This window comes from Heloderma suspectum, chromosome 2 (assembly GCF_057233095.1).
Source record: "Heloderma suspectum isolate Gila_16-S chromosome 2, 16-S_ref, whole genome shotgun sequence".
In the NCBI taxonomy this organism is placed as follows: Eukaryota; Metazoa; Chordata; class Lepidosauria; order Squamata; family Helodermatidae; genus Heloderma; species Heloderma suspectum.
The window spans coordinates 329,851,493-329,879,078 of NC_139459.1; the positions used below are offsets into that span (position 1 = coordinate 329,851,493).

Below are 27,586 nucleotides of genomic sequence, written 5' to 3' on the forward strand. Positions count from 1 at the left end.
ACTACAGTCATAATAGAGGGACACCAGGGATAATTTTGTTCACGGATGACTGAAGCTAAAAGTTCAGCTTCATTAGAAAACTTTGTCACAGGAATCTTACATTTTTTCTGTGCAGAAGGATTTATAGTCACTGATGAATAAGAATGGGATAGTAAGGATTAACAAGGAAATGAATCAGGCCGACTTGAGGGCTGCATTTGGACATCAAAACCTGTTTAAAAGGGGGGTTCAGTGTTCAAAAGAATACTGGAAGGGGACCAGTGGTCCCCCGCCCCCACTGATGCCTAAAGGAGGAAAGCAGTGGAGGCTGGTAGCTCTGATTTCAGTGGTTCTGTGAATCCATTCTGGGTTTCAGTCAGAACCAGCCAGAACTCTAGTGGAGCTCTCCAGGGTGCTGAATCTATTTGGGGGGTTGGGTTCAGTACTTTGGGTCGCTCCTTTAGAGATCTGGCTGGTTCTGACTAAAGACCAGAATGGATTCACAGCCCCACCAAAATTGGAGCCACCAGCCTCCACTGGAAGAAGCTTACCTTGGAAGACAGGACAAGGTACCAGGTGGCAGCAGCTGCTTGGAAGATGGGAGACACTCAGCAAGCTTCTCCTTCTTTCCCCATTCTTCTTTCTAAACTCCAGAAAATGCTGATGGTGTAGTTTTGTCTTGGAGCATGGAAGTTGAACTGCAACTCCCATAGTTCAGGCAGGAAGAAGTGCAGTGGGGGTCTCCCATCTGTCAAGGAGCCACTGCCGCCTGCCATCCCATTGTGACCCCCAAGGTGGCTTCCCCCCCTTTGGTGACTTAGAGGGGGCAGTGGGGGATATACGAGAACACAATAATCAGGCCTATGCTGCTTAGGGATAGGGAATGAACAATGTTCAAGCTCACTAGGATTCTCCAAACATTGTCTTGCTGCTCTTCTCATGCCCGATTCCCATTTGCATTTGTGATCGCTGCTCACTTTACACGAATGGGAAACTTGAACAGATCAAACAGGAGATTTGCACAAATCTCCCAAAATTTGCACAAATTTTCTCCATAGACTAAAGCAGGGCTGATTCAGTCTACTGAGGAAATTTGCACAAATTAAACTGGGAATTGGGATTGAGACGAATGTGAGCACGTGTTCGACAATTTGTGAATATTTTTGGTGGACATGTGCTCCCATTAGGCGCTTCAAACGGCATGCTCGCATGTTTTGTGAGCAAAAATGAAATTCTCATATATTTCTAGTGCTACCTGCCTTGATTCTACTCACAGAAATGGAGTGGGGGTTTTCCTTTATGCAAGCCCCCTTACTCAATATCTCAAGATATTAGTAGGAATTACTACTGATTAGTAGGAAATCTCAAGTATTTATTTATTTATTACATATTATACTGCCCTATTTCTATAGTCAAAGCTCTCTGGGAAGTTCACAAGAGTTAAAACCATAAAATACAACAACATGACAAAAACACAGTATAATACCTTTAAAAGTTTAAAACTAGAGTATAAAACCAAAGGAAAAACCACCAGCAGTGCCAAGATCTAAAAATACAATAAGCTCTTATAAATCGCATTCAGAGGGGGGGGTTAACTATGTGCTCAACTCCTTTTCATTGAAATCCATGATATTTGAAGGTGTTTAACTTTCTCAGGATTGTACCCTTGATTACCTTCTTTTTAAAATTCATGCTGACGTGTTGACCAATATGCTGTGTCTTTAGATTTAACATGCCGCATGATGACAACAATAAGTGCAAAGAAGATGGAGGAAAAAACCAACAACATGTTATGGCTCCTACCCTGAACTACAACACCAACCCCTGGATGTGGTCAAAATGTAGCCGAAAATACATCACAGAATTTCTAGAGTAAGGCCGTAATAATTACTTAATGAATTCCTAATGGTTTAAAAAATATGTTTTGAGTTGCTTTTGGGAGAATCTTGTGGGAAAACAGCATGCAAATAAATGGTGATGGTACGTGCAAGTGTCTGGGTGTGTTTGCATGTGTAGAGAGGGAAATTAACATATATGTACATGAACACCTGTGCATACACAGTGGGTACATTCCCACATATGACATATGCATGAATCATAAGGTCTTGTCCCTTGGTTCATTCATACCTGATCTCCTAGCTTTTCCTAGTCAAAAATAATGGCCTGAACAAAAAGAAAGGAATGGATTAAAGTGACATGCAAAATATATTAGCCACACAGGAGAAAAAAAGGAGCATTCACTTGATTGGCCCCATTTGGCTCCAACCATGGCGGTACTCATCACTTCACTTTGATATTAAAAGGAGTGATAAAGAACTTCAGTTCCCGATGCAAATAGTAGAAACAGATAATAAAATACCAGAATGAGTTTATTTATGCATTTGTTGCATTTATATCCCACCTTTCCTCCAAGGAGCCCACGGCAGGCAGCATGCATGATACTAAATCGCATACTTCTGTTGTGTTGAAAATACAAAACCTATAATAGTGCTGTATCCAACAACCAACCCAGAGAGCCGAAGTCTGCAACTGTATGGTGGGAAGAATTATGCAACTCTTAATTGAAACAATAAAAATAAAAATAAATTGTATTCTTATGAGCAAGTGGGTATTATGCAGTCCAGCGACTTTATGGCAAGACTGTGGTAGTTCAATAGCCTAGAATTCTTAGACTGTGATTGTTCAGTAGCCTAGAATCCAGCTAACTTGCTGGAACACTTTACCAATTGATATTAGACAGGTCCCCACAGTTCTGATGTTCAGGTGTCTTCTTAAAACTCACCTCTTTAGAGAGGCTTTCCCTGAAATGTGACCCAGCCAGCTATGTGGTTTTATTTCTGATTAATTGTATTGTGTGATTTTATTGTTATATTTGTAGTTGTTTTTATGCCACTGTATTTTATGTTCACCGCTTTGATACTTTTGTAGAAAGCAGTATACACATCTGAATAATAAAATAAAATAAATAAAAATAATAAATGTGAGTTTTGAGGGTTGGTAGGTACTAAGGGTGCTTCCAGCCAGAGGGCTTCTAGTGCTACAAATTAGAAGGCTTTATGTAACTATTCTGTCTTTTTCTCATTAACGGATGTTCTGTGTTAAGAGAAAAAGACAGAAGAAGCGGTGAGAAAATATGGAGGGGTTTTTGAGTGGAAAATGTACCTACCCCCGGTAAAATTTTGTGAATAGGGCAGGGTGATGGCACAATAAAACCCTTGTCTGGAAGGAACCTAAGGGCCAAACTAAATACTCTTCAAATTATTTACTTCAGTATAAGCGTGTGCAGCCCCGATTCGGACTGGGGTCATCACACTCCAGGAGAGGGAGATTTAGGATGCAATCCTATGCATGTTTAGACAGACAAAAGTCTTACAGCTCCTAGCATCCACAACCAGCATGCTGGCTGTGGTATGCTAGGAGCTGTAAGACTTTTGTTTGTCTAAACATGCATAGGATTGTGCCCTCTCTCCTCCCCCCACCCGCCGCCGTTAGCATAGTGGCCTTATGCTAAGTATTACTATTCATTGCTAATACCCTGCTAACTTTTAGATATCTTAGAATGATCTTAACCTACTTCTACAGTGCAGCAGTGGAGATAAATGTAACACTTTTCATTTCTAGCACTGGTTATGGGGAGTGTTTGCTTGACGAACCTTCATCAAGAATGTACACTTTGCCTCAACAACTTCCAGGATACATATATGATGTCAATAAGCAGTGCGAATTAATTTTTGGGCCTGGAGCTAAGGTTTGCCCCTATATGGTAAGGTGCTTTTTTTTTTTTTAAAGGAAAAACTTCTTTGGCTTGTTTCAAGTATGAAATACTGATGGGCTTATCCATGCATGTATTTTGTATGTGCGCTTCTTAATTGGGGAAGATGCTGACTTCTGAAAAATATTGCAGCTTGCCAGCCAGTTTGGATTTAAAATTTTTGATTTCCCAACCAGATTTTCCCATTTTTATGGCTTCTTTCACACACATCTGCCTAAAGAGAGAAGAACTGCTTTCTGGTATTTCTTTCTCACATGGCTGTGGTATAGGTCGGAATAGTACAACTGGTTTAAGTAGGACCAAATCTTGTGGAACTTTCTCACCCAATCAGCACTCTGCTTCCCTGCAGCAAGCTGATCAGATATGACAGATGTGTTTGGGATATTCACATATATCCCACAGACATGTGGGAAATTGCCACGGTATCTCTCAAATGGGCTATCTCTGACCTGTGTGATCAGTAAGTTTGATATTTGAAGGCAATATTAGAAATATTAGCAAGGAACTTAATTTCCAACGTATCGGCACAATATGCTCTAAAACTTGGGAAGGTATTAGATTTACGGGTAGGGTGGGGGATCAGATACCCTTAAGAGGTATATAGGGGAAAGTTTTTCAAAAATTCTCAATCACTTATAGTCATAGTTAAGCCAATGTTGTTTACATGGTCAGGTATCTTGCTGTGTTTTTGGTACACATCTTTGCTAAGAGCCATGGGAGTGACTGCTGATGTCAAGGTAAAGATCAGACTGTTGATGATAAACCAGAGGAGTCAGAGGATAACATGCCTGTTTACCTGAATGTAATTGCACATTGCATTTATCAACATGCCAGGTGCTAACCTGTCATTGGCAGTCACATTATACGGATGCGCCCACACACACACACATTTTCTTTGCTAGCTTTTGGGGCGGAAATTGTTCTGAGGACTTAAAAACGTAATGATTTGGGTCTTTGTGTACACATGATGGAAAAATCTTTCAGAAAGCATTTTTTAAGGGCTTGTAACAGGTTACATGGCCCTGGTCAAAAGTCCCTAATTTACAAATATGTTTTCAACTTGCATTAGCTTCTGATTAAATATAAAAGCGCATAAGAGATGGGGGCAATTGAAGGGGTTGGTGTTACAGATTAACTGTTTATATAATTTAGCAGTGTAATCCTACACATGTTTACTCAGAAGTAATCCCCATTGAGCTCAATGAGACTTATTCCTAGGTAAGTGTCTGTAGGATTGTAGCCTAAATTGTCACCCACTGCTTTATGTTATTTAAATAACCTAAAATTTTATATAACCGTTTTAAATTGGGAGTCACAGAGGGAAATTAGCACGATTTTGGAGATTTCTGGCTCATCTGCATATATAAATACTATATATATACTAATAAAGTTGGAATGTAAGACAATCAATTTGGAAACTGTGACCAATAATTTGTTTTTCAGCTGTAGTAAGAGGCTCTCTATTACTAATAATATTATTGATTATAAAGCCCTGATAATTTTGAGACCATTATGTTTATTTTTCAATCATGAAGCAGAGCAGTGACATTTTCAAGCTTTTCTTAATGCTCACAACCTTTTAAAATAGTAATGATTTACAAAAATATGGGATTTGTAGTGCCTCAAGGAAAGGGGCCACACAGGAAGAACTTGGTTGCAAAGGGGGTCATATATTTCAACTCAGTATGCAATCAATAATGCAGCCATATTTCTGGATTATTATAAATATTCAGCATTTCTTGATTGTCCAGGTTTCCTTGTTTTTAAACTGTGTTTTGATAGGAAATTTTCAACACGTTTTCCATAAAATGACTTCCTTGCACTTCTGTGTCAGAACAGACATAGCCAGGAACCCAGCTGCAAATCCAGGATAATGCATTTGAGCAGAAAGGTTCTACATTTGCAACTTTAGCCAAAGTCCCCTCTTGTATTTTATTGCATTAATTATTTATGCTGCCTTACTCAGTGCTGGTAATAACACCGGGAAGATAATCTAGAATGTGTATGTGATGCGTAGCATATGTTAGAGTGGCTGTTCAGTAATGCTGACACCATTTCAAATCACTTAAGCAGAAGCAGTGCAGAAGACTCTGGTGCATCAATGCTGATGGAGCGCATAAAGGATGTCGCACTCAACACACACCGTGGGCTGATGGGACAGAATGTGGCCTAGGAAAGGTTTGTTGCTGGGACACTTACTATTTCTTGCTTTCCCCCTGCTCCCCTCATGTAGACAGTAGAGTTATTGTTATGATGGTCTCAGTTCAGTGAGAAAGTCTTTGATCAGTTTATGTGCTGCATAGCAGCAATTTTAAAAATTGATAGACCACAGGTCAATTCTTGTTCACAGATCACATCCCCTCTGCCTATCCACTCCAAAGGAAAATGCTCAGCCATCCCTTTATGAATGGGACACTGTAGTCTCTCCATCTCCTAGCAGCAGTCTGAAACTGCCCCCTCCCCTTTGTACTGAGGTAGCCACTTAAATATGGAATCTCATGAAGGCAGCTCCATGTGGCAGGCTATTCGTGTGAAGCATTTTACCACGCAGTTTGGCCAGATTTCCTCATAAGCCAGAAAAGAAAAAGAAAAAAAGAATGCCCAACCTGCATGAGGAACCACTTGATGTCTTCTTGTGGCTGCATTTTCAAGCACTTGCCACCCCAGAGAGTGCAGAGTGAATGTGTCAAGGAGCAGACTCTTTTGTGAACAGACTTATGTCTCTTACACAGCAGGGACAAGGTCAGTTATACATTCATTGCTGGGCATCTGAAACTTTTAAGAACAATGATTTTCATATGACAGGGCAGTGAAAGCCTGCCTGGATGCAGAAGAAGAAATGGAGCTAATCCAGTAGGAGTGTGTGGGGTGGGGGTGGGGGAGTTACACAGTCAGTCTGCCTAACATGGTGTGGAGAATTGTCCTGATCAAAGACCATGTAGGGAACTCATTGTGAGTTGAAAGGCCACAACTAACTTAAGTCCCATTCATTTCAGTGGGTCAATGTTAGTAGGACTAACATTTAATACAACCCTTTAACTACATACAATTGATTGGCATAACGTCCCTGTTTTCACTGACAGAATTTGCATATAATTTAATGGGGCAAATAGTAGACATGCTGAATTTAAGCTTAGTCTGAGATAATCACCTTCAGACATGAAAAAAGTTCTTGGAAGATCTTAAAAGTCCTTTTTAAAAAATTCGCCTTCATATTTCCAACCATTCAATAGCCAAGTTGCCTGCAAAAAGTACATTCCGTAAGATGAAGTGGGTGAGATGTACACGCAGTCTGTATTTGTGTTTCCTACTCAGGCTGTAGAATAAAAATATAAGGAAATGCTATTTTCTGCAATATTCAAAACCCAGCAGTTTTTTACTACTATGTACCATTTTTGGAATACATCTCTTCAAACCAAGTTCACACACACCTGTGAGAGGGCCATTACAAAAATCCAATAGCTGTAAGACTAAAATAATCTCAGAGTTTTCTTTTCTGCAGATATAGTTGGTGTGTTGCTCCTTATTTGCTTTTGCTCTCCTTTTGTGAGGTGCATTAGCATCTAGAATTATAATGGGACGAAATCTGCAGCAAGGTCTGAACAAAACACAAATCTTGCAGCAAGCAGCAGTTGTAAAAGTAACATCCATGTTCTATTAGTACCATATTGTGGGCAGATTAATTGTGCATCCTATATAGTGCAGTAGGACTTACTTCCAGGTAAGTGAATGGGGCCGCAGTGGCTTAGTGGTTAAGACGCTGAACTGCAGACCGGAAGGTCGGCAGGACAGCAGTTCGAGACCCGAGTGCTGCGTGACGGAGTGAGCTCCCGTCTTCAGTCCCAGCTCCTGCCAACCCAGCAGTTCGAAAGCAAGAAATTGCAAGTAGATAAATAGGTACCACCTCGGCAGGAAATGTAACAGCATTCCGTGCACCTCGGTGTTCAGTCATGCCAGCCACATGACCACGGAGGCGTCTTCGGACAGCGCTGGCTCTTCGGCTTAGAAATGGAGATGAGCTCCACACCCTAGAGTCGGACACGACTGGCTGGGGACACCTTTTTAAGTGAATCTAGGATTGCAGCCTAAAAGTATTAAGCTATCCACTTCTCCATGAGTTCTCAACAGTTTATCAAAATACCTTCTTAAATACATATTTTGAGTGGATTTTTAAAATGCAGATTATGCAGAAATGGAAGAGTGGAGCTATGGGTAAAAACATGCAGAAGTGACAAGGAAATAGACAGTTTGCCCATCCTTAGCCTGGTCAACTGTTCATGTTTCTCTGTTCAGTCATAGCACTTAAAACCCTTTTTGTTTTTGTATCAGAAGCTGGAAATAGAATGGTAGAATTGAAATGGTTAATTTAAAAAAAAATATTCATGCACAAAGCCACAAAATGTGGATGTTATTTTATAAACTTCCTTAAGTACTATTCAGGCATAAAGACAGTACATTTCCCAAAGTCCCATTTGTAGACTGCTCCAGAATTCATTTTGGAGTAAGCAGTTTTACTGTAAAGTACTAACATAAAATCTGGAGTTGAATTTCCTGAGTCAGAGAAGCTTTTTTTTCTTTTAAACATTTTTTGTAGTTTAAAGCCTTGCCCTGCCAAAGTGTACTGAGACTAATGTTTTGCCTCAAGCCTGCTGGTTTTAAAGCCCATGATATATAGACTAGCCAAGAATATACCATGTTGTTTTTTGTGGAGAGAGCATCTTTGGAGATCTAAATGTCTTAATGCCCCCAAAATTCTGAAAATAAAGCCTGAAATTAAAGCAACTACATTAAAAGTATGCCTTCTTTAAGTCTCCTCCCTAAATCATACATATTCATGAGACCTGTTAGACATATTTTAAGTATGAGAGCATTGAGCTGGATAATATTAAATCAAGCAGTAGTCCATACTCTGAATTTGGGGCTTTTCAGCGTTTGTCACATTCATTTACTTTTGTTTAGGGTCAGCATGTTGCTGATTTTACATAAAAAGCACTCATGACTTTTGAACACTGTATGGCTATTGGGTTGCATTCACACAACCAAGGTGGAGAGCTTGCTTGTAATAAGTTAACCACTGACAACTGCCAGTGGATTTCATTGGATCGGCTTCTGCCTTCCAGCATTGGCTCTAATGTGTGTAAAACATGTTGTGTGAATTCTGTGCACTTGCAAGCCAAATGGTCTGTTCTATGGTAAGCATGATCACTGTTCAATATTTTTGCTACATATGGCAGCTGTTCTGCAAGATGTTCCTCCTTTGGGATAGCACTGCCTATATTGATGCCATGTGTGTCTTTATTTATGACAGCTGTGAAACTTATGTGCCTGTGCAGAGGATTAGTGTAGGAATTGATCCTGAAGCTTCCCCTTCACTGGGAGTGATGTGGTTACACATAAGTGGTGCAGGATCTTTTAAGAAGGGAAACAGATTGTGCCTAGAACACCCAACTGGATGGGTCAGAGATATGAAGCCATCCTAAGCGTAAAATGCTTGTTTTTACGTTCCCCCTCTCCAGTTATTTACATCCTTTATTCTTTTAGCTTTCAATGTGATTTTGAGCGGTTCTTTCAGCATGTCTCGTCTGTGAATATGTCTTTTCTGCTGACACATTGTGACATCTAACCTACAGAAAATCAGACAGGCTGTTTTCCCCAGAAGCTGTCACAATTTGTGCTTCTTGTTCTGGATAAGTAAATGGGCACAACTCAATGGTTTGTAGAGCTGTCACTCTGCTGGCCTCAGCAGTTCAACTGCCCTTCGTTATTTAGGAAGTCACAGCCATTTACATCTGCAGTTAGAATTTGATTTAACAAAAGTGTAACTAATATGTAACTAACTACTGGTTATACATTCACTGGTCCGGTTCAGCTTGCACAAGCTTTGGGATTATGCACTCACCCTTCCTCCTCTTTCTTCATGTGCCAGAGGAGGAAATTGTAAGCATCTGCTTCTGCTTTTAAACAAACTATAGTCCCCCATAATGTCTGAACTCAGGGAATTGTGGTTTGTTTGAACTATGGTATCAGAACAAGCCAGGATCTGAAACCACAGTTTAATCTTGGCTTGTTCTTGCTAACCATAGTTTAACAAACCATAGTTCCCCAAGTTCAGACATCTTAGAGATATGTGGTTTGTTTACAAACAAAAGCAGATTCTTCCAGTCTCCTCCTCTGGCTTGCAAAAGAGGAGGGGGGACACACAAGCCCCAGGCTTTGCAGACTCATTCACATAATAGGAAAGGGAGCAATGATCTCCCATTTCCTCTGAACCAGACTACTCTCTGTCCCCGATAGTAGATCTATGACTGCATAATCCTAGTAAGTAACTATGTCTTTCTCCCCAATCTTCTTGTTTTTTAAAATCAATTTGGAATTTGCTTTTATTTCTTAACTGTTAGTTGTCACCTTTACTTTGATGAAGCTTCATATGGTTTGATTACCATGGAAGTCTATGTCCTGCTTTAAATAATACATTTTAAAGTGTTCCCATGAAATCCAGTGTGTGTGTATGTGTGTGTGTGTGCGCGTGTGCATGCTGAGCACATATTTTTAACAGGTATCATACAGGTGCACATGCCAAATAATTCGGATTCCCAGTATTTCCACACCTTGTGTACCCATATTGGAAAGTACCCATGAGATACCTATTCAGGTCAGAAGAATAGTGGGGTTCACACTTTAGAGCCTTCTGAATAGAAGCTGAATAGAGGCTTTTCAGTGGTCCCCCCCTCCCCGCAACCCTGGAATACTCTGCCAAGAGAAGCAGGAAAGTCTTATCCTGGTGTCCACACTGCTTTTTGGCACCAAGCTAAGACTTTCCAGTTCTCCCAGGCTTTTTCAAGTATTTAAAATATTTCGATATTTTTAGAATGTTATTATTTTAGTCCCTATGATGTAGATTTACCTCTTACACCTGATACTTTGTTTTATTCTGTGTTGACATGTTCATTAGTTTTATATTGTTGATTATTTTTGTTAGGACTTTATTTGTATCATTATCATGTTGTATCATTGTTATGTTTTAAATTGTAAAATACCTAGAGAAACTTATTTAAATTAATTCATATATTCATTTTATTCCTTCCCCCACCATCTCCTCTTTCTAAAATTCTGAACTCATTGTTATTTCTTATGTGATTTGAGGTGAGGAGGAAGTTCATGTAATCATGTCCAGCAAATAATTAATGTCAAACATAATTTGTTTGCTGTAACCACACATACAAGTGTTGCTAGCTACACTTGTTGTAGATGGACATTTTTGGTAGGTGCAATTTAAAGACATGGGAGCTCTTCTACAAGTCACTCCCACGTTAAGAAATTCTCAATTTCTTCTTCCCTCCTTACTTTTATTTATGGATTAGAAAAGAAAGACAGGGTTACATCCTTTTAAATTTTTTATTTATTTATTACATTTCTATCAGCTGGAACTCTCAGTTTTAGACTCTCAGTTGATCTCTCTATTTTAACTGAGTTAGTCCACTATTCTTTTTGCACCTATAGAAGAGGCCAGTGCCATACCAAGTTAAATTCATCACTTTAGTGGTCTCTATTGGATCTTGTTTGAATGACATACCAGTTCAACAATATGACTTTTTAAATGCACCATAAATAAACATTTTGTTGTTCAGTCGTGTCCGACTCTTCGTGACCCCATGGACCATAGCACACCAGGCCCTCCTGTCCTGCGCTCTCTCCCGGAGTGTGCTCAAGTCCATATTCATTTCATCGGTGATGCTATCTAGCCATCTCATCCTCTGCCGTCCCCTTCTCCTTTTGCCTTCAATCTTTCCCAGCATCAGGGTCTTTTCCAGGGAGTTTTCTCTTCGCATTAGATGGCCAAAATATTTGAGCTTCCGCTTCAGTATCTGTCCTTCCAATGAGCACTCAGGGTTGATTTCCTTTAGGATTGACTGATTGGACCTCCTTGCAGTCCAGGGGACTCGTAAGAGTCTTCTCCAGCACCACAGTTCGAAAGCATCAATTCTTCGGCGCTCAGCCTTCCTTATAGTCCAGCTCTCACAGCCATACGTTGCTACTGGGAAAACCATAGCTTTGATTAGACAGACCTTTGTCGGCAAGGTGATGTCTCTGCTTCTTACTATGCTGCCTAGGTTTGCCATAGCTTTCTTCCCAAGGAGCAAGCGTCTTTTAATTTCATGGCTACAGTCACCGTCTGCGGTGATCTTGGAGCCCAAGAAAGTAAAATCTGTCACTGCTTCCATTTCTTCCCCTTCTATATGCCAGGAAGTGATGGGGCCAGATGCCATGATCTTCGTTTTTTTAATGTTGAGTTTCAGACCAGCTTTTGCACTCTCCACTTTCACCCTCAACAAGAGGCTCTTTAGATCCTCTTCGCTTTCTGCCATTAGGGTGGTATCGTCTGCGTATCTGAGGTTGTTGATAATTCTCCCGGCAATCTTAATTCCGACCTGTGATTCATCCAACCCGGCGTTCCTCATGATGTACTCCGCATATAAGTTAAATAAGCAGGGTGACAATATGCAGCCTTGTCGTACTCCTTTCCCAATTTTGAACCAATCGGTTGTTCCATGTCCGGGTTCATGAATGGTTCATTGCTAGCCCAGAAATGTATTATAATTGCCATGATTGATGGGTGATTACTACTGAGCATCCATAGCCCTGTTGAGGCATTTGCCTGAACACATGAGGGCTAGAAGTTTCAGGGGGGAGGGATGCCCGTGCAAGCCCCCCACCCCCGCTCAGTGTCCCTGTGCACAGGTTCTTTATACTGAATGCACAAAGGGATGTTGGGGACAGGGCTTGTGGTGCATCCACACTGACCCCCTGCACACTTTTACCCCTCGCCAGTGGAGGCTGTGAGGCTTCCGCACCTTGGATAGCTCCTTTAGAGTTCTGACTGAAACCGAGAGTGGATGCACCACCCCTCTGACATTGGAGCCACCCACCTCCACTTTGCCTCACATATTTAGGCAGATGGCTGAACAGGACTTGCATCATAAGGAAGATGCTCTTTCTCAGGAGATAGGCACTGACCTGGGTATTGACAATATTGCCTAGGAAAGGAGCTTTAGTTAAGTATTAACTGATTAATTACTTTAATACTTGTAAATTTAATCTCGGGGGAGGGTATTCCACAGATGGGGTACCACCACTGAAAAGGCCCTCTCTTGTAACCACTTTATGTGGCAGGGCCACCTGGAGGAGGGCCTCAGAGATGAACTTTGATGTCCAGGTAGGTAAATATGGGAGGAGGCACTCCTTCAGGTAACCTGGCCCCAAGCTGTTCACTGCTCTAACGTTTAAAATCAACAGTTTGAATCAGGCCCAGAAACTGACTGGCAGCCAGTGCAGATGGCAAAGTACTGGCATAATATAATTGTATCAGCCATATGATATGTTCTGACTGTTCATGATTTTTGTCTTGATTTCTTCTCACTTCTGTTTCAGTTGTCACATGGACAAAACTGTGTTCTTCACATTTGAATTTCTTTCCACCATTTACTAGTACTACGGCTTTTCTAATGTTCTGCTGTTGGTACATTTCAGTAGTGCCTATAAGGTAAACAGTCCCTCCTGCTGTCACAACACAAGCCCATTGTACTGGATCATTGTGGAAGTTGGTCTGCCTATCAAGGCTCAGACCATCAAGGTTTCCCTCTGTGTGTTTTGCACACTGTTCGGCTTTCTTCTCAAATATTCTTTCTAGTGCTTACCTGTCATATCTACTCTTCAGGGAGACTTTAGACTATAAAAACTGAGCTTTAACCATGAAATGCTTGCTCTGAACTGCATGAAAGGGATAATTTGTTGTGTAAATAGACAAAGTAATTTTGTTAACTGTTATGCCTTACAGAATCTGATTCATGCTGTTTATACTTTTATACAATATATTTATATTGTTTTTATACTTACTACTTGACATACAGCTGGTTGGCACATTGCAGCATCAGCTGATTAACTTTGACACTGAAGACGCTGGTGATGAAAGATATTAGAAGGCTTTCTGTCTCTTATAAGTTCTGAAACAAGAACGTCAGTGAAGTCCCTCTTGCTTATTTCACTGCACTTGGGAATACGTAAAAAATGATACTTCAAAGTGATTCAAGAATCTGTCTATTTAAGCTATTATACTAATCTCAATTTTCTGTAATCTTTATGTAATAATTCCTGTCTAGTCTAGACTGCTCTAGGCAAGTAAGTGGGAAAGACTGCTGGTTAGGTGTTTTTTCATTGTTGTTGTTTATTCGGTCAGTCGCTTCCGACTCTTCGTGACTTCATGGACCATCCCACGCCAGAGCTTCCTGTCGGCCGTGGCTCCCCCAAGGTTGAGTCCGTCACCTCCAGAATATCATCCATCCATCTTGCCCTTGGTTGGCCCCTCTTCCTTTTGCCTTCTACTTTCCCTAGCATCAGCATCTTCTCCAGGGTATCCTGTCTTCTCAATTAAATTTAAAAGTCACTAGAATAAAGAGCGAGAAACTGCATTTAAAGAAGCTGGAAAGTTACAACTAAATATATAACATTACAATACGATTTTGAACATTAAAGTAATACGCAGCCCCCCAAAACATCCTCCTCCCCTGATCTGGGGGAGGAGAATAGTCTCTTGTCTAATGAAGCAACCTAATGAGTAGAAATTTTATCAGGGATTTTGCCTTGTAAAAAGTGGAATAACACATGCAGGTAAACAAACTGAGTTTCCCCTCAAACACATTTTAGAATGCTATAATCCAGATCATAGCAATGAAACAATATTGTAAAAGTCAGTCTCTCTCTCTCTCTCTCTCTCTCTCTCTCTGGTATCCTTTCTGGAATTTAGCACTGCAAGTACGGCCACTGTGTTCCCAGAGAGCGAGAAATACCTGTGACAGACGGGGCATGGGGCACGTGGAGTCCCTTTGGAGTTTGCTCACGAACATGTGGTGGGGGAATTAAAAATGCTGTTCGAGAATGCAACAGGCCTGAGTAAGTACAGGATTGCTGAATACTGTGGCTGCATTTGCACATTGCTGTAACTAGAAGTCCTACTTAATAAACCACAGTATGAATGAGCAGCAGGGCTAGTGCACACCACCTGTTTGCTCCTCCCTTTGTTTGAGCAGATAAACAAATTGGAAGGAATGGCATTGTATGATGTCCAAACCGACAATTATGGTTAAGTGCACCCAAACAAACAGGATTGTAAGCCAGTTTTAAACCAGAGTTTGTTGTTGGCTTAGAAATCTTGATATGTTCGGGTGCACTAAACCATAATCTCCCAGTTTCAGACATCACATGAATGCCCTTCCTTGCTTGTTTACCTGCTCACATGAAGAGAAGAGTGAAGCTGAAACGAACAGGTTATGTGCACCAACATGCTGCTCATTCACATTGTGGCTTATTAAGCCAGGATTCCTTGCTTAATGTGTCAAGTGTAAAACAAGGGACAGGGAAGAGCGAGAGGACATTTGTCACTCATGTAAAAGAATCATAGAATAGTAGGGCTGGAAGGGGCCTACAAGGCCATCGAGTTCAACCCCTTGCTCAATGCAGGAATCCAAGTCAGAGCATCTCTGACAGATGGCTGTCCAGCCTTGTCTTGAATGCCTCCAGCATGGGAGAGCCCACCACCTCCCTAGGTCATTGGTTCCATTGTCGTAGTGCTCTAACAGTCAGGAAGTTTTTCCTGATGTTCAGCCGGAATCTGGCTTCCTGTAACTTGAGCCCATTATTCTGTGTCCTGCACTCTGGGATGATCAAGAAGAGATCCTGGCGTTCTTCTCTGACAACCTTTCAAGTACTTGAAGAGTGGTATCATATCTCCCCTCAGTCTTCTGTTCTCAAGGCTAAACATGCAGCTTGTCAAGTTTATAGATGTAAATATAGCACCCATTGTTCTTTCTACAGAAATGGGAAATGCAGATAGGATGTTATTTCATTTCATCATCATGAGATTTCTTTCAATGTCTTTAACATATGTGTTTCTGCAAGATCTTATAACACAGGGACGTATTTCCATTCTCAGTTTCCATTTGAATTAGCCCAAATGGAGATGAAGGTGTTAAATCGGGGCTGATTTCAGCCTGGCAGAATGTCAGGCAGTGGTGCCCAGGTTGTTGAATACTCTCCCCAGAGAGCCTTGCCTGCCATCTATTCTGATGTCAATTTGGCCCTAGTCAAAGACATTCCCCCACCCCATCCCAGGCCTTTACATTTAATTTGATATGTTTTATCCTGGATGGATTTCTTTTTATGCTTCTATTGATTTTACAGGTTTAAATATGTTTTTGTACACTTGGTATGTTTTTGTTTTGTTATGTTTTGAAAGTTGAAAGTTGCCATGGAAATTTGATTGAAGGGAAGGGTATACATTCCTGGGGTAAGTGAAATTAAAAAACCACTGCGTGGAAAGCATTTTGATGGAGGGGAATAGGATGTCACACAAGATGTATGTGTACTTCACTGCATGTGAAGATGAGGCACAGATGGCGTGCATATGTACACGTGATGTACACATTTGGGAAAGTTCTATCCAACTGCAGCCAATTGCACGTATAAGGCAGTGAAACACACACGTCATTCCATGTGATGGCCTACACACGGTGGTTGCACACCATTACTTATGTGGAAGGGCTTTCTTTGTGAGCATGTTCTCACATCTGAAGTAGCCCTAAGTCAGGACCAAATTTGAGCTTGTGTTCATTATGACTGAGCCCAAAAGACCTGCTTTCAATAGGAAAGCTCAGCCCTGTACCCAGAGAAGCTGTGGCCCGGCCAAAAATTGTTACTATGAAGCTGGTATTTGCAGTGGGAGAGAAATCCCCCATTAGCACCAGTGGGAGGCGGGATTTCCTTCCAGTGCAAAAACCAGCTTCAGAGGAGGGATTTTCCTCAAGGTCACAGCAGGGGAGGAAAGCATTAATACCCCACCCCCACCCCGCCAGGATCTTTATAATTATCTCTCTCTCTCTCACACACACACACACACACACACACAGCGGTTGCTATTGGCATTTTAAAACATACACACATGAACTGCAAAGGCGTATTTAACCTTACATTTAATTTTGGTCAAAGAATGCCTCTGAACATTTTCAGGTGTCTTTCCCTCACCCTTGAGAAATGATAGACTGTTCATATATTGGGATTAGCGATCCCAAATCAAGGGAAATAGTTTCCAGGGACACGCGACTCCAGCAAATGACCATCCAAATCCACGTCTGCTGTATGTGGAGCAGGGGGTTGGACTTGATGGTCTTATAGGCCCCTTCCAACCCTACTATTCTATGATTCTGTGATTCTATTTGCATTGGATATGTGCTTTGCAGTTCTGAGTACAAAAATACCGACTGGGATGCATAGTGAGGTGAGGCATGCCCAGTGGGATTTTTGCTCCCCTTGGAGCAGTAGACCATCATGTCATATCATAAACTGCTTCTGAAAACCTTCTTAGTTTCAAAAGAAGGTTGCCATGTGGCAGGGCAGAGGAAAGCTGCTTTTCAAAAGACTCCCTTGGGCACGCAGAACTAGTTGCCCAGTTCTTTGGATCCTTGCCACACACTAACTTTTTAAAAAATCAGAACATTTAAAACAATGTAGAAACATCGCATTAATTAAAGGGGGGGGGGTGGAAACTGTTAAGCAAGGATGTCAGTCAGCAACCGGCTTCCTTTGCTGAGCTGACAGGAGAGCAAAAATTGACACTGACCTAATAAGCTCTGGGGATGATGAAGTCAGTAACAATTACAATTTCTGCAACAAGGGTAAAAGCTGTTTTCCAGACATGTTGAGCAAGGTACTAAAGCTCAAATAACTGACTCCAGAGCTTTCCGGTTGATGTCATAGTTAGAGGATTATGATGAACATGGCTTGATATGGAAAAAACAGGCATTGTGTGATGCCTGGGGAAAACAGACCATATTTCAAATCTCCTAAGCTGTTGCTTTAGCCATTGGTCTGTACACTGTCTGTGATAAGCAGGGCCTGCTGTTTGCATATAATTTCTCTTCCCATTGAGCTGCACATGTGCAAGACGTTTTGGATGGCATCTCTCACCTACCTCAGTGCCACATTACTCTTTACCTGCTAAAAGCACCACAGGGTGATTTTGCTATTTCTGTTTGGTGTGATTAATTAATTGTTTGGAAAGGCCTCGACTGGGTGAGACATGATATGTACTATGTCAAGGCAAAATCAACTCAAGGCAACTTTCACATTAAGGAGTGATGGAAGAACTGGGACTGAGTCATTAATTTTAGTTCTATAAACACTTGCTATTTTAGTTCTATAAACGATTCCTCACAAATATTGGTAGAAGAAGGTCTGTGGGAAAGAAATCCAAGCCCTAATTTTAAAGGCCTTTAAAATGTTATACATCAAAACCTGGTTTCAAGGAAGTTCCCTTATATTGTTCTTTGCAATCAGAGCTTGCCTGCAGTAATAACTTCAAGGAACTAGCTCAGAAACACTCAGTTCATTTTCATGACTGGATGCACTGGTGCCTGTCAGATTTCTCTGCTTCTGAACAAAGTGAATCCATTAGGTAATCTAGTACATTGTCAAATGATTAGGAGAGGAAGATTTCATTCTGCAGTGGGTGAAGGAGACAGAAGACACAGCTCTGTAGCATACATTGTAATAAATACATTAAAGGTCAAAATAAGCACAAAATTTAAAGAATGGGGTCTCCTCCTTGCTGCTTCCATCAGAAAGCTGTTTGAGAAGGAAATAGCTATAAGCAACCTATCTCTTGTTTTTGCATCTGCCAAATTTCATGCAAACTCTTTGAAGTTTGTATGTGCATGTTAATTGAGGATGGGAAGAAGCTTTCAGCCTGGTGAGTTTGTAAACTGAAGGATCTCCTCATGTTGAAAGAAAGGTTTGGGACTAAGAAAATGGTAATCAAGTTCCAAAAAACAATGCTAAAAGGATGTCAGAGGGTGAAACCAGATGTAAGCATGAGATTGGCCTGTGCATGTTTGGTTTTTGATGACCTGAAAGATTGCTTTGTCTCACCTGAACCTTAAGATCTTCTTCAGGGACCCTGCTCCAAGTGCCTTCGCAAATGTGGTAATGTGGGTGTCCACTAGGGAGAGGGCCTTTTCAGTGATGGCACCCTGCTTATGGAACTGCCTTTTGGGAGAGGCTTGGCTGGCACCAACTTTATTGTCTTTTTGATGCCAAGTGAAGACCTTTTTATTCACCCAGGCCTTTTAAATTACTTGTGTCTTTTAGCTTGGGCTTCTCAGTGTAACAATTTGTGTTTTAATTATGTTTTTTGTTTCAATAGTTGTTATTGTTTTATACTGTATTTTAGGGTGCAATCCTATGGTCACTAGACACTGTCCAGAAGGCCATAAAATATTTTGATTTCTGGGATCCAAGGTCAGAACCAGGGCTCCAGCCAGAAACCACGCTCCCCACCACCTGCTCTGCCCCCTTGTAGCCAGCGCAGTTCTCTCCATGACAGCTACATCTCCACGTTCGGAAACGGAGTGCAGAGACATAGAAAATGGGGCTGTCCTGGGGTGGTGAGGGGTGGAGACCACATTACACAGCTTCCTATGTGCATCCTGGCCTCCTTCCCTCCCCCTTCCCAAAGCCACAGCTGGACAGACAAAATCACCAATCTAGCCCAAAAATGTAGGGTGGCCGGAGTATGGAGACGAGGATCTCCTCTGTGCTCCGGCCGCTCTGCATTGGATATTCGGCAGCCTCTAACTTCGGAGGCTGCCAACTGTCTCAATAGAATTGCGCCCTTAGTTCTGTATTTGTTTGTGAACTGCCCAGCTCAGTGGGAGAGACAAGCCAGAGTTTCCAGTTCAGATGTCAGTCCTAGCCAAGCCAGGGTACTGACTTGTTCACAGTAAGCCAGAATGTTATAATTCTGGTTTACTGTAAGATCTAAACATGGCCATAGTCTATGAATGCAATGGGTGTTCTGGAAACATATTCCAGAAGTTATCAGATTAATAAAATGATGAAAGAAAAGAGTTCATTCACAGAGATCCAAAAATCAATCTGCCTGACAAAAGGAAGATATTTCCAATATACTACTTCCTTTGTAATCCAGACATGATTCCAAGGTTAACATATCAAATAATTCTAGGCCACATCAATATGGCTTACTGATTTAGTGACTAGTTTGTTAGAGGGTGGTGGAGATTTGAGGGCAGCTTATCAAAATGTTTTAAAGTTTGGTGGTATATTTGAATTTTTATTCCACCTCATTGCGGAGATTTGGGGCAGATTTTAGAAATCTGTTTTGCAGAGGGCTTAAATGAGAATCCTGGAGTTGGATCCAGACGTTGTCATTCTTCGAGTAGACCAACTGAAATCAGTGGGTCTTAACTAATTTAAGTCGCATTGATTTCAACAAGTCTGCTCTAAATATGACTAAGTCTGGATCCAACCTCTGGTTTGGAACTGAGATTCAACACAATTATTGCAGGAGGGAACTGCAGGAACTTTGAAACATTTTCAGTTCATGATTGGCTAGAAGGGAGGAGACTGTAGTGAAGAAAATTCACCCTTAAAATAGTTTCTGGATCATATTAAGGCCTTCTTGCCTTTGCCACCAAAAGGCTCCCTTTTGCTAAGGTTGCAATCCTGTATACATTTAGTTGGGAGTAAAACCCACTGGATTTACATTCAGGTAAACATGCTTAGGATTTAACTGTAAGGCTGCAATCCTTAGCACATTTATCTGCCAGTAACACCTCCCCCACCTCCAATCACAGTGGAACTTTAAAAAAAAATATTTTTATTGCATTTTAATCACATGTTTTCAGTGTAATCAGTGAGCACATACAAATATTCTAACAAAACACAAACATAACATAGGAAATCCAGTTACAGTCAACAGGGATCACAGGAGTTTGAATGTATTAATAACCTTATATTTATCCACAGACGTTCTTCAGGGGTTTAAGGTTCAGTTGTAATTATTGAAATGTATCTTTCCATATCTGTTCATGGCATGGTGGGGGCTTTCTTTCCCTCACACTGCCTTCTGGGAGCAGAGTAAGAGCAAGTTGCCCATCTCTGCCACTCACTCGCATGACTGGATCAGCAGCATAATTGAAGAGAGGAGTGATGGAGAAGTGGAAGAGCAGGTCTCCTTCCACCTCCGCATTCCTCCAGTCAAGCCACTTGCCCATTTCTTCGGAGTTCTGTGACAATGACTTGTATAAAGAGCTTGAGGGTTTGTGGTATAGTAGGAGTGAAGGCCCCTTCATGGATCACTGCCTTGTTGTGGCGAAGGGGCTTGCGTAACTCAGTGAAGTCATAAGCTATGCCGTGCAGGGCCACCCAAGACGGACAGGTCATGGCAGAGAGTTCTGACAAAATGTGGTCCACTGGAGAAGGAAATGGCAACCTACTCCAGTATTCTTGCCAAGAAAACCCCATGGAACGTATCACAAGGCTAAAAGATATGACGCCGGAAGATGAGCCCCTCAGGTCGGAAGGTGTCCAGTATGCTACTGGGGAAGAGCAGAGGGTATTTCCAAGTAGCGCCAGAAAGAGTGAAGCGGCTGGGCCAAACCCGAAAGGACACTCAGCTGTGGATGTGTCTGGTGGTGAAAAGAAAATCCGATGCTGTAAAGAACAATATTGTTTAGGAACCTGGAATGTCAGATCAATGAATCAAGGTAAGCTGGAGGTGGTCAAACATGAGATGGCAAGATTGAACATCGACATCTTGGGAATCAGCGAACTAAAATGGACAGGCATGGGCGAATTTAATTCAGGTGACTATCATATCTACTATTGTGGGCAAGAATCCCTTAGAAGAAATGGAGTAGCACTCATAGTCAACAAAAGGGTGGGAAAAGCAGTACTGGGGTACAATCTTAAAAATGATAGAATGATCTCAGTACGAATCCAAGGCAAACCATTCAACATCACAGTAATTCAAGTCTATGCCCCAACCACGGAGGCCGAAGAAGCTGAGGTTGATCGGTTTTATGAAGACCTACAACACCTTCTAGAAATAACACCAAAAAAAGATGTCCTCTTCATCATAGGGGATTGGAATGCTAAAGCAGGAAGTCAAGAAATCACCGGGATAACAGGCAGGCATGGCCTTGGTGTACAAAATGAAGCAGGACAAAAGCTAATAGAGTTTTGCCAAGAGAACATGCTGATCATAGCAAACACTCTTTTCCAACAGCACAAGAGGCGACTCTACACATGGACATCACCAGATGGTCAATATCGAAATCAGATTGATTATGTCCTTTGCAGCCAAAGATGGAGAAGCTCCATACAGTCAGTCAAAACAAGACCTGGAGCTGACTGTGGCTCAGATCATGAGCTGCTTCTTGCAAAATTTCGGCTTAAATTGAAGAACGTCGGGAAAACCACTAAACCGTTCAGGTATGACCTAAATCATATCCCTGATGAATATACAGTGGAGGTGAGGAATAGATTTCAGGGATTAGACCTGATAGACAGAGTGCCTGAGGAACTATGGACGGAGGTCCGTAACATTGTTCAGGAGGCAGCAACGAAATCCATCCCAAAGAAAAAGAAATGCAAGAAAGCCAAGTGGCTGTCTGATGAGGCTTTACAAGTAGCTGAGGAAAGAAGGGAAGCGAAAAGCAAGGGAGAAAAGGGAAGACATACCCAACTGAATGCAGAGTTCCAGAGAATAGCAAGGAGAGACAAGAAGGCCTTCTTAAATGAACAATGCAAAGAAATCGAGGAAAACAACAGAATGGGAAAGACTAGAGATCTCTTCAAGAAAATTGGAGATCTCAAGGGAACGTTTTGTGCAAAGACGGGCATGATAAAGGACAAAGAAGGCAGGGACCCAACAGAAGCAGATGAGATTAAGAAGAGGTGGCAAGAATACACAGAAGAACTATACAGGAAAGATCTGAATGTCCCTGATAGCCATGATAGTGCGGTCACTGAACTTGAGCCGGACATCCTCGAGAGTGAAGTCAAGTGGGCCTTAGGAAGCATTAGTAACAACAAAGCTAGCGGAGATGACAGTATTCCAGCCGAGCTATTTAAAATCCTAAAAGATGATGCTGTTAAGGTGCTGCATTCAATATGCCAACAAATCTGGAACACTCAACAGTGGCCACAAGACTGGAAAAGGTCAGTTTACATTCCAATTCCAAAGAAGGGCAACGCCAAAGACTGTTCAAACTATCGCACAATTGCGCTCATTTCACATGCCAGCAAGGTGATGCTCAAAATCCTACAAGCTAGGCTTCAGCAGTATGCGAACCGAGAACTACCGGAAGTACAAGCTGGGTTTCGAAGAGGCAGAGGAACTAGAGATCAAATCGCCAACATTCGCTGCATCATGGAGAAAGCAAGAGAATTCCAGAAAAACGTCTATTTCTGCTTCATTGACTACGCTAAAGCCTTTGATTGTGTGGATCACAACAAACTGTGGCAAATTCTTAAAGTGATGGGAGTACCAGACCACCTTACCTGTCTCCTGAGAAACCTGTACGAGGGTCAAGAAGCAACAGTAAGAACCAGACATGGAACAACCAATTGGTTCAAAATTGGGAAAGGAGTACGACAAGGCTGCATATTGTCACCCTGCTTATTTAACTTATATGCAGAGTACATCATGAGAAATGCCGGGTTGGATGAATCAGAGGTCGGAATTAAGATCGCTGGGAGAATTATCAACAACCTCCGATATGCAGACGATACCACCCTAATGGCAGAAAGCGAAGAGGATCTAAAGAGCCTCTTGTTGAGGGTGAAAGAGGAGAGTGCAAAAGCTGGTTTGAAACTCAACATTAAAAAAACGAAGATCATGGCATCTGGCCCCATCACTTCCTGGCATATAGAAGGGGAAGAAATGGAAGCAGTGACAGATTTTACTTTCTTGGGCTCCAAGATCACCGCAGACGGTGACTGTAGCCATGAAATTAAAAGACGCTTGCTCCTTGGGAGGAAAGCTATGGCCAACCTAGACAGCATAGTAAGAAGCAGAGACATCACCTTGCCGACAAAGGTCCGTCTAATCAAAGCTATGGTTTTCCCAGTAGTAATGTATGGCTGTGAGAGCTGGACTATAAGGAAGGCTGAGCGCCGAAGAATTGATGCTTTCGAACTGTGGTGCTGGAGAAGACTCTTACGAGTCCCCTGGACTGCAAGGAGGTCAAATCAGTCAATCCTAAAGGAAATCAACCCTGAGTGCTCATTGGAAGGACAGATAATGAAGCTGAAGCTCCAATATTTTGGCCACCTAATGCGAAGAGAAAACTCTCTGGAAAAGACCCTGATGCTGGGAAAGACTGAAGGCAAAAGGAGAAGGGGACGGCAGAGGATGAGATGGCTAGATAGCATCACGGATGCAATGAATATGAACTTGAGCACGCTCCGGGAGAGAGCGCAGGACAGGAAGGCCTGGCGTGCTATGGTCCATGGGGTCACGAAGAGTCGGACACGACTGAACGACTGAACAACAACAACAAGGAGTGAAGGAGGAAGATTTCTAGAGCGAGCTGGAAGTGGAATGGGAGGGAGACAGGTGGGGGGCTTCCTGCCACAGAGTGGCTTAATCTTTTCCCCATTACATTTAAATGACTAAAACATAAGAAGCTCACAGTCTTCTCCTGTGTGCTTATACTGACATTTTTTAAATCTGTTCTGACACCTACATGGATGAGCACTTTGTGTAAGTGAAGGAACATGTCAGTGGTTTCCAAGCAGAGTATCAGGCTTTGATAGGAATCAAATGAATGACCAGACAGACCCATCTTCCTAAGGTGTTTTACCTGGGCGCTCAAGATGGAAGAAAAGCTTAAGACGAGTTTCTGCAGTACACCTGCTCTTAGAAGCCTCCCCGCAGTCCAGAACCATGATAACTCAGTTTTCCTGATCATGCGGGGGCTTCATTCAGCTGAACTCGCGTTCAGCACATTCAGTTGAAATCACGTAGGATCCCCATTGAGACCGTGAAGGTCAGGAATGGAGATGACAGGGTGGTGGATGGGGAAAGATTGGGGGCAGAGTTGGTGCTGGTCCCTCCATCCCACCCCCCAGCCTTATACACTTTGATAGGTCTAGGAATATTTATTTTATTACTCGCATTTATATACCACTTTCTACAGAGGCATCAAAGTGGTGAACCTAACATACAATGGCATCAACACAAACAATAAATATAAAAATGAAATGGCACAAAATTAATCAGCAGTAGAACCACACACTCTACTGTGTGCTACAAACCATAGCTGGCTGGGTTGTACTTCAGAGAAAGCCTGTGTAAAGAGATGAGTTTTAAGGAGTCATCTGAATGTCAGGACTGTGGGTGCCTGTCTAATGTGACTTGGTAAAGCCCAGAGGATGGGCACTGCAACACTAAATGCGCTACTGCAAGTGCTCCTGAGGCAAACCTCAGGAGCATGTGGCACCCTCAGAAGTGTGATTTGATGTGATTTGAGGCACAACTTCTTTCTCTGCAGAATCCATATCTGCACCCATTTTCAGATGTCTGCACGCAACATGTGAGCATTAGGGGCAAATGTCGGGGGGGGGGGGTCCATGAGGCATGGTCCCTTTCCTCCACACGGTGGCCCTACATGTGGAGGATAATTTCTGAATAGGGCTTCTGCTCAGACAGCTTACATCATGTCTGGTTCCTGTGTTCTTTGCAAGGCCATCCCACTAGTCTTTCCTCAAAGTATTCCTCTAGTTAGACACATTGTTGACCAAGGCCCTAAGTTTCAGAAGACTCTAGAAAAGCATCTGACTCCAGACATCTGTAATTTACCACTGTAGAGCTTGAGTTGATAACTGCAGAGCCTTACAACTATTTGAGGCCATACGATTTTATTTTGCATCATCATCTGTTTAGATGATTCTGGACAAGGCTTGAATGCATAAGAAAACTGCATTTGTAAAACTTCATTTTGCATTAATTATTAGCTGGGCATGTCATGTTGGAGATAGTACCTAATTAGGAATATGCCCTTTCTACAGTTCATCTTCCTACCCTGTCAAAGGAGAACCCAATTTCGATCTGTTTTTGCTTGCCTCCGAGAAAGGCAATATTAAGCCTTAAAGGTTTTTAAAGTCCTCATGAAATTTGTTAGGATGGTTGGGAGCTAGTTTGGAAAATAAAACCCATTTCAGAGCTATAAGTATGTTTTAACTTGATTGAAAGGAAGTTCCTGATTGAAAGCAAGTTTCATTATGGTACCATGAAGCTGATGAATGACAGCTTTGCAGCAAAACCCAGCATCCTGCAGCTTGTGATAGTTCCCATATACCCAGTATAGTGCCTCTGACATAAAAGAAAAAACACACACGTGGGGAAATGGAATTGCCTTCAAAGTTATTGTAGGCGGCCTTCAGACCTAGCTTCATGTGGATTAGAAACCCATATATTGTTGTTTACTCTCTTCAAATAAAAAATCCATGCCATCTGAATAAAAACATTTTTAAGGAAGATAATGGTTTGAAAAACTTTTTCTGTCAACACAATCCTATACAGTCTTCTCAGAAATCCCACCGAGTTCAACGTGGCTTATTCCTAGGTAAGTGGGCATAGGATATCCTGTATACACTTACCTGGGAGTAAATACCATTAAATTCAATAGGGCTTGCTTTTGAGTGGACATGCATACTATTACCTTGTAAATCTCTTTAAAACAAATTCAGAGTAACATGTTAACTTTTCACAAGAAAATATTTCTTTCCAATCACAGTATTTGCTCTCGAATTAAATGAATCCATCCGTATGTATTGAAAACCGATATGGTCCAGCAGGCAGCATATTGGATTTTAACCCAGAAGATTTTAATATTACGTGACTGGTGGCCCTTGGCCAAGACAAGTCTCTGTCTTGGGGCTGGTTCATTTGTGACATTTTATTCTACAGAGATCAATCATCTATGTATAGGAAGAAGAGTGTGACCTGTCACCTATAAAGTGCAGTGTGCAGGTTTATTTTGCAATGAGGACATGGATTAGACACAGTTCTTACCTCAGCTATCCTCATAACATTGTTGGAAGATCATGCTAGTGGTTCACAATTAGACGCAGGCAGCTGTCCTCAGAAGATCTTTGCATAGCAAGTAAGCCAGGCTTACACCATGTGTCACCCATCAAGCTAAATGCAACCCATTGCCATATATTGTGGCCTGCCAGGTGCTTGACAACCCAGCTGCTTTTGCAGTCCCTGGCAAACAGTAAAATAGTAAATTTATTTAGCCCTGGAGGGGGGTGGGGGTGGGGAGTGTGTCATATATGGGCGGTGGATTGCGTCTGCCCTGCATGCTTTATATATATTGCAGATCTAAGGTCCATTCAGGTTGTTGAATCTTCTCTTTTGTATAGAGTGATTCTGAGCACTGTTTTAGACATAACGATCTCAGGCCAATGATGCATTTGACCAAGAACAAGTGTTGTGCGCCAGCAATCGCTCCTCTCTTTCTCTCCTCTCTTCTCTTGGGTGCCTCAGGGCGCAATCCTGTTGAGATAGTCAGCAGCCTCCAAACTCAGAGGCTACTGACTATCCTATGCAAGGCAGATGGAGCCTGTAGTTGTGGCTAGACGTGCGTTTTCATGCATCCAGCCACTACTTCGTGGAGGGGTATGGGAAGGATCCCAGAGACCTGATAGGAAGCCGTCTAAAGCGGCCTCCGCGGTCTCCTTCTTTCACTGCCCCTGGGACTGCCCCCTTTTCGTTCTTTGTATGCTCCATTTTTGAGCATGGAGACAGCAGCATTGTTCAAGGAACCGCACTGGCTATGAGTGGGAGGGGGTGGGAAGTAGGGATGTGCAAACTCACCCCCGTCTGGGTTCTGTGGACGCCCGCCCAGCCCCTGCCCCTGCTCACCAGTCCCTGGACCACACTCGAGCTCTTCCCACACTCAGCAAACAGCCCGCACT

The 27,586-nt window shown here is 42.1% G+C and overlaps 1 protein-coding gene across 1 annotated transcript in view; it reads left to right on the forward strand.

Moving 5' to 3' along the window:
• ADAMTS9 (ADAM metallopeptidase with thrombospondin type 1 motif 9) overlaps positions 1 to 27,586 on the forward strand; it is a 164,665-nt gene that overhangs the window by 32,644 nt on the left and 104,435 nt on the right. The window contains exons 9-12 of the mRNA XM_084840466.1: positions 1,705 to 1,851; positions 3,601 to 3,742; positions 5,822 to 5,929; positions 14,553 to 14,698. Coding sequence (XP_084696592.1) covers positions 1,705 to 1,851; positions 3,601 to 3,742; positions 5,822 to 5,929; positions 14,553 to 14,698 — 543 coding nt within the window. The remainder of the gene's footprint in view (positions 1 to 1,704; positions 1,852 to 3,600; positions 3,743 to 5,821; positions 5,930 to 14,552; positions 14,699 to 27,586) is intronic.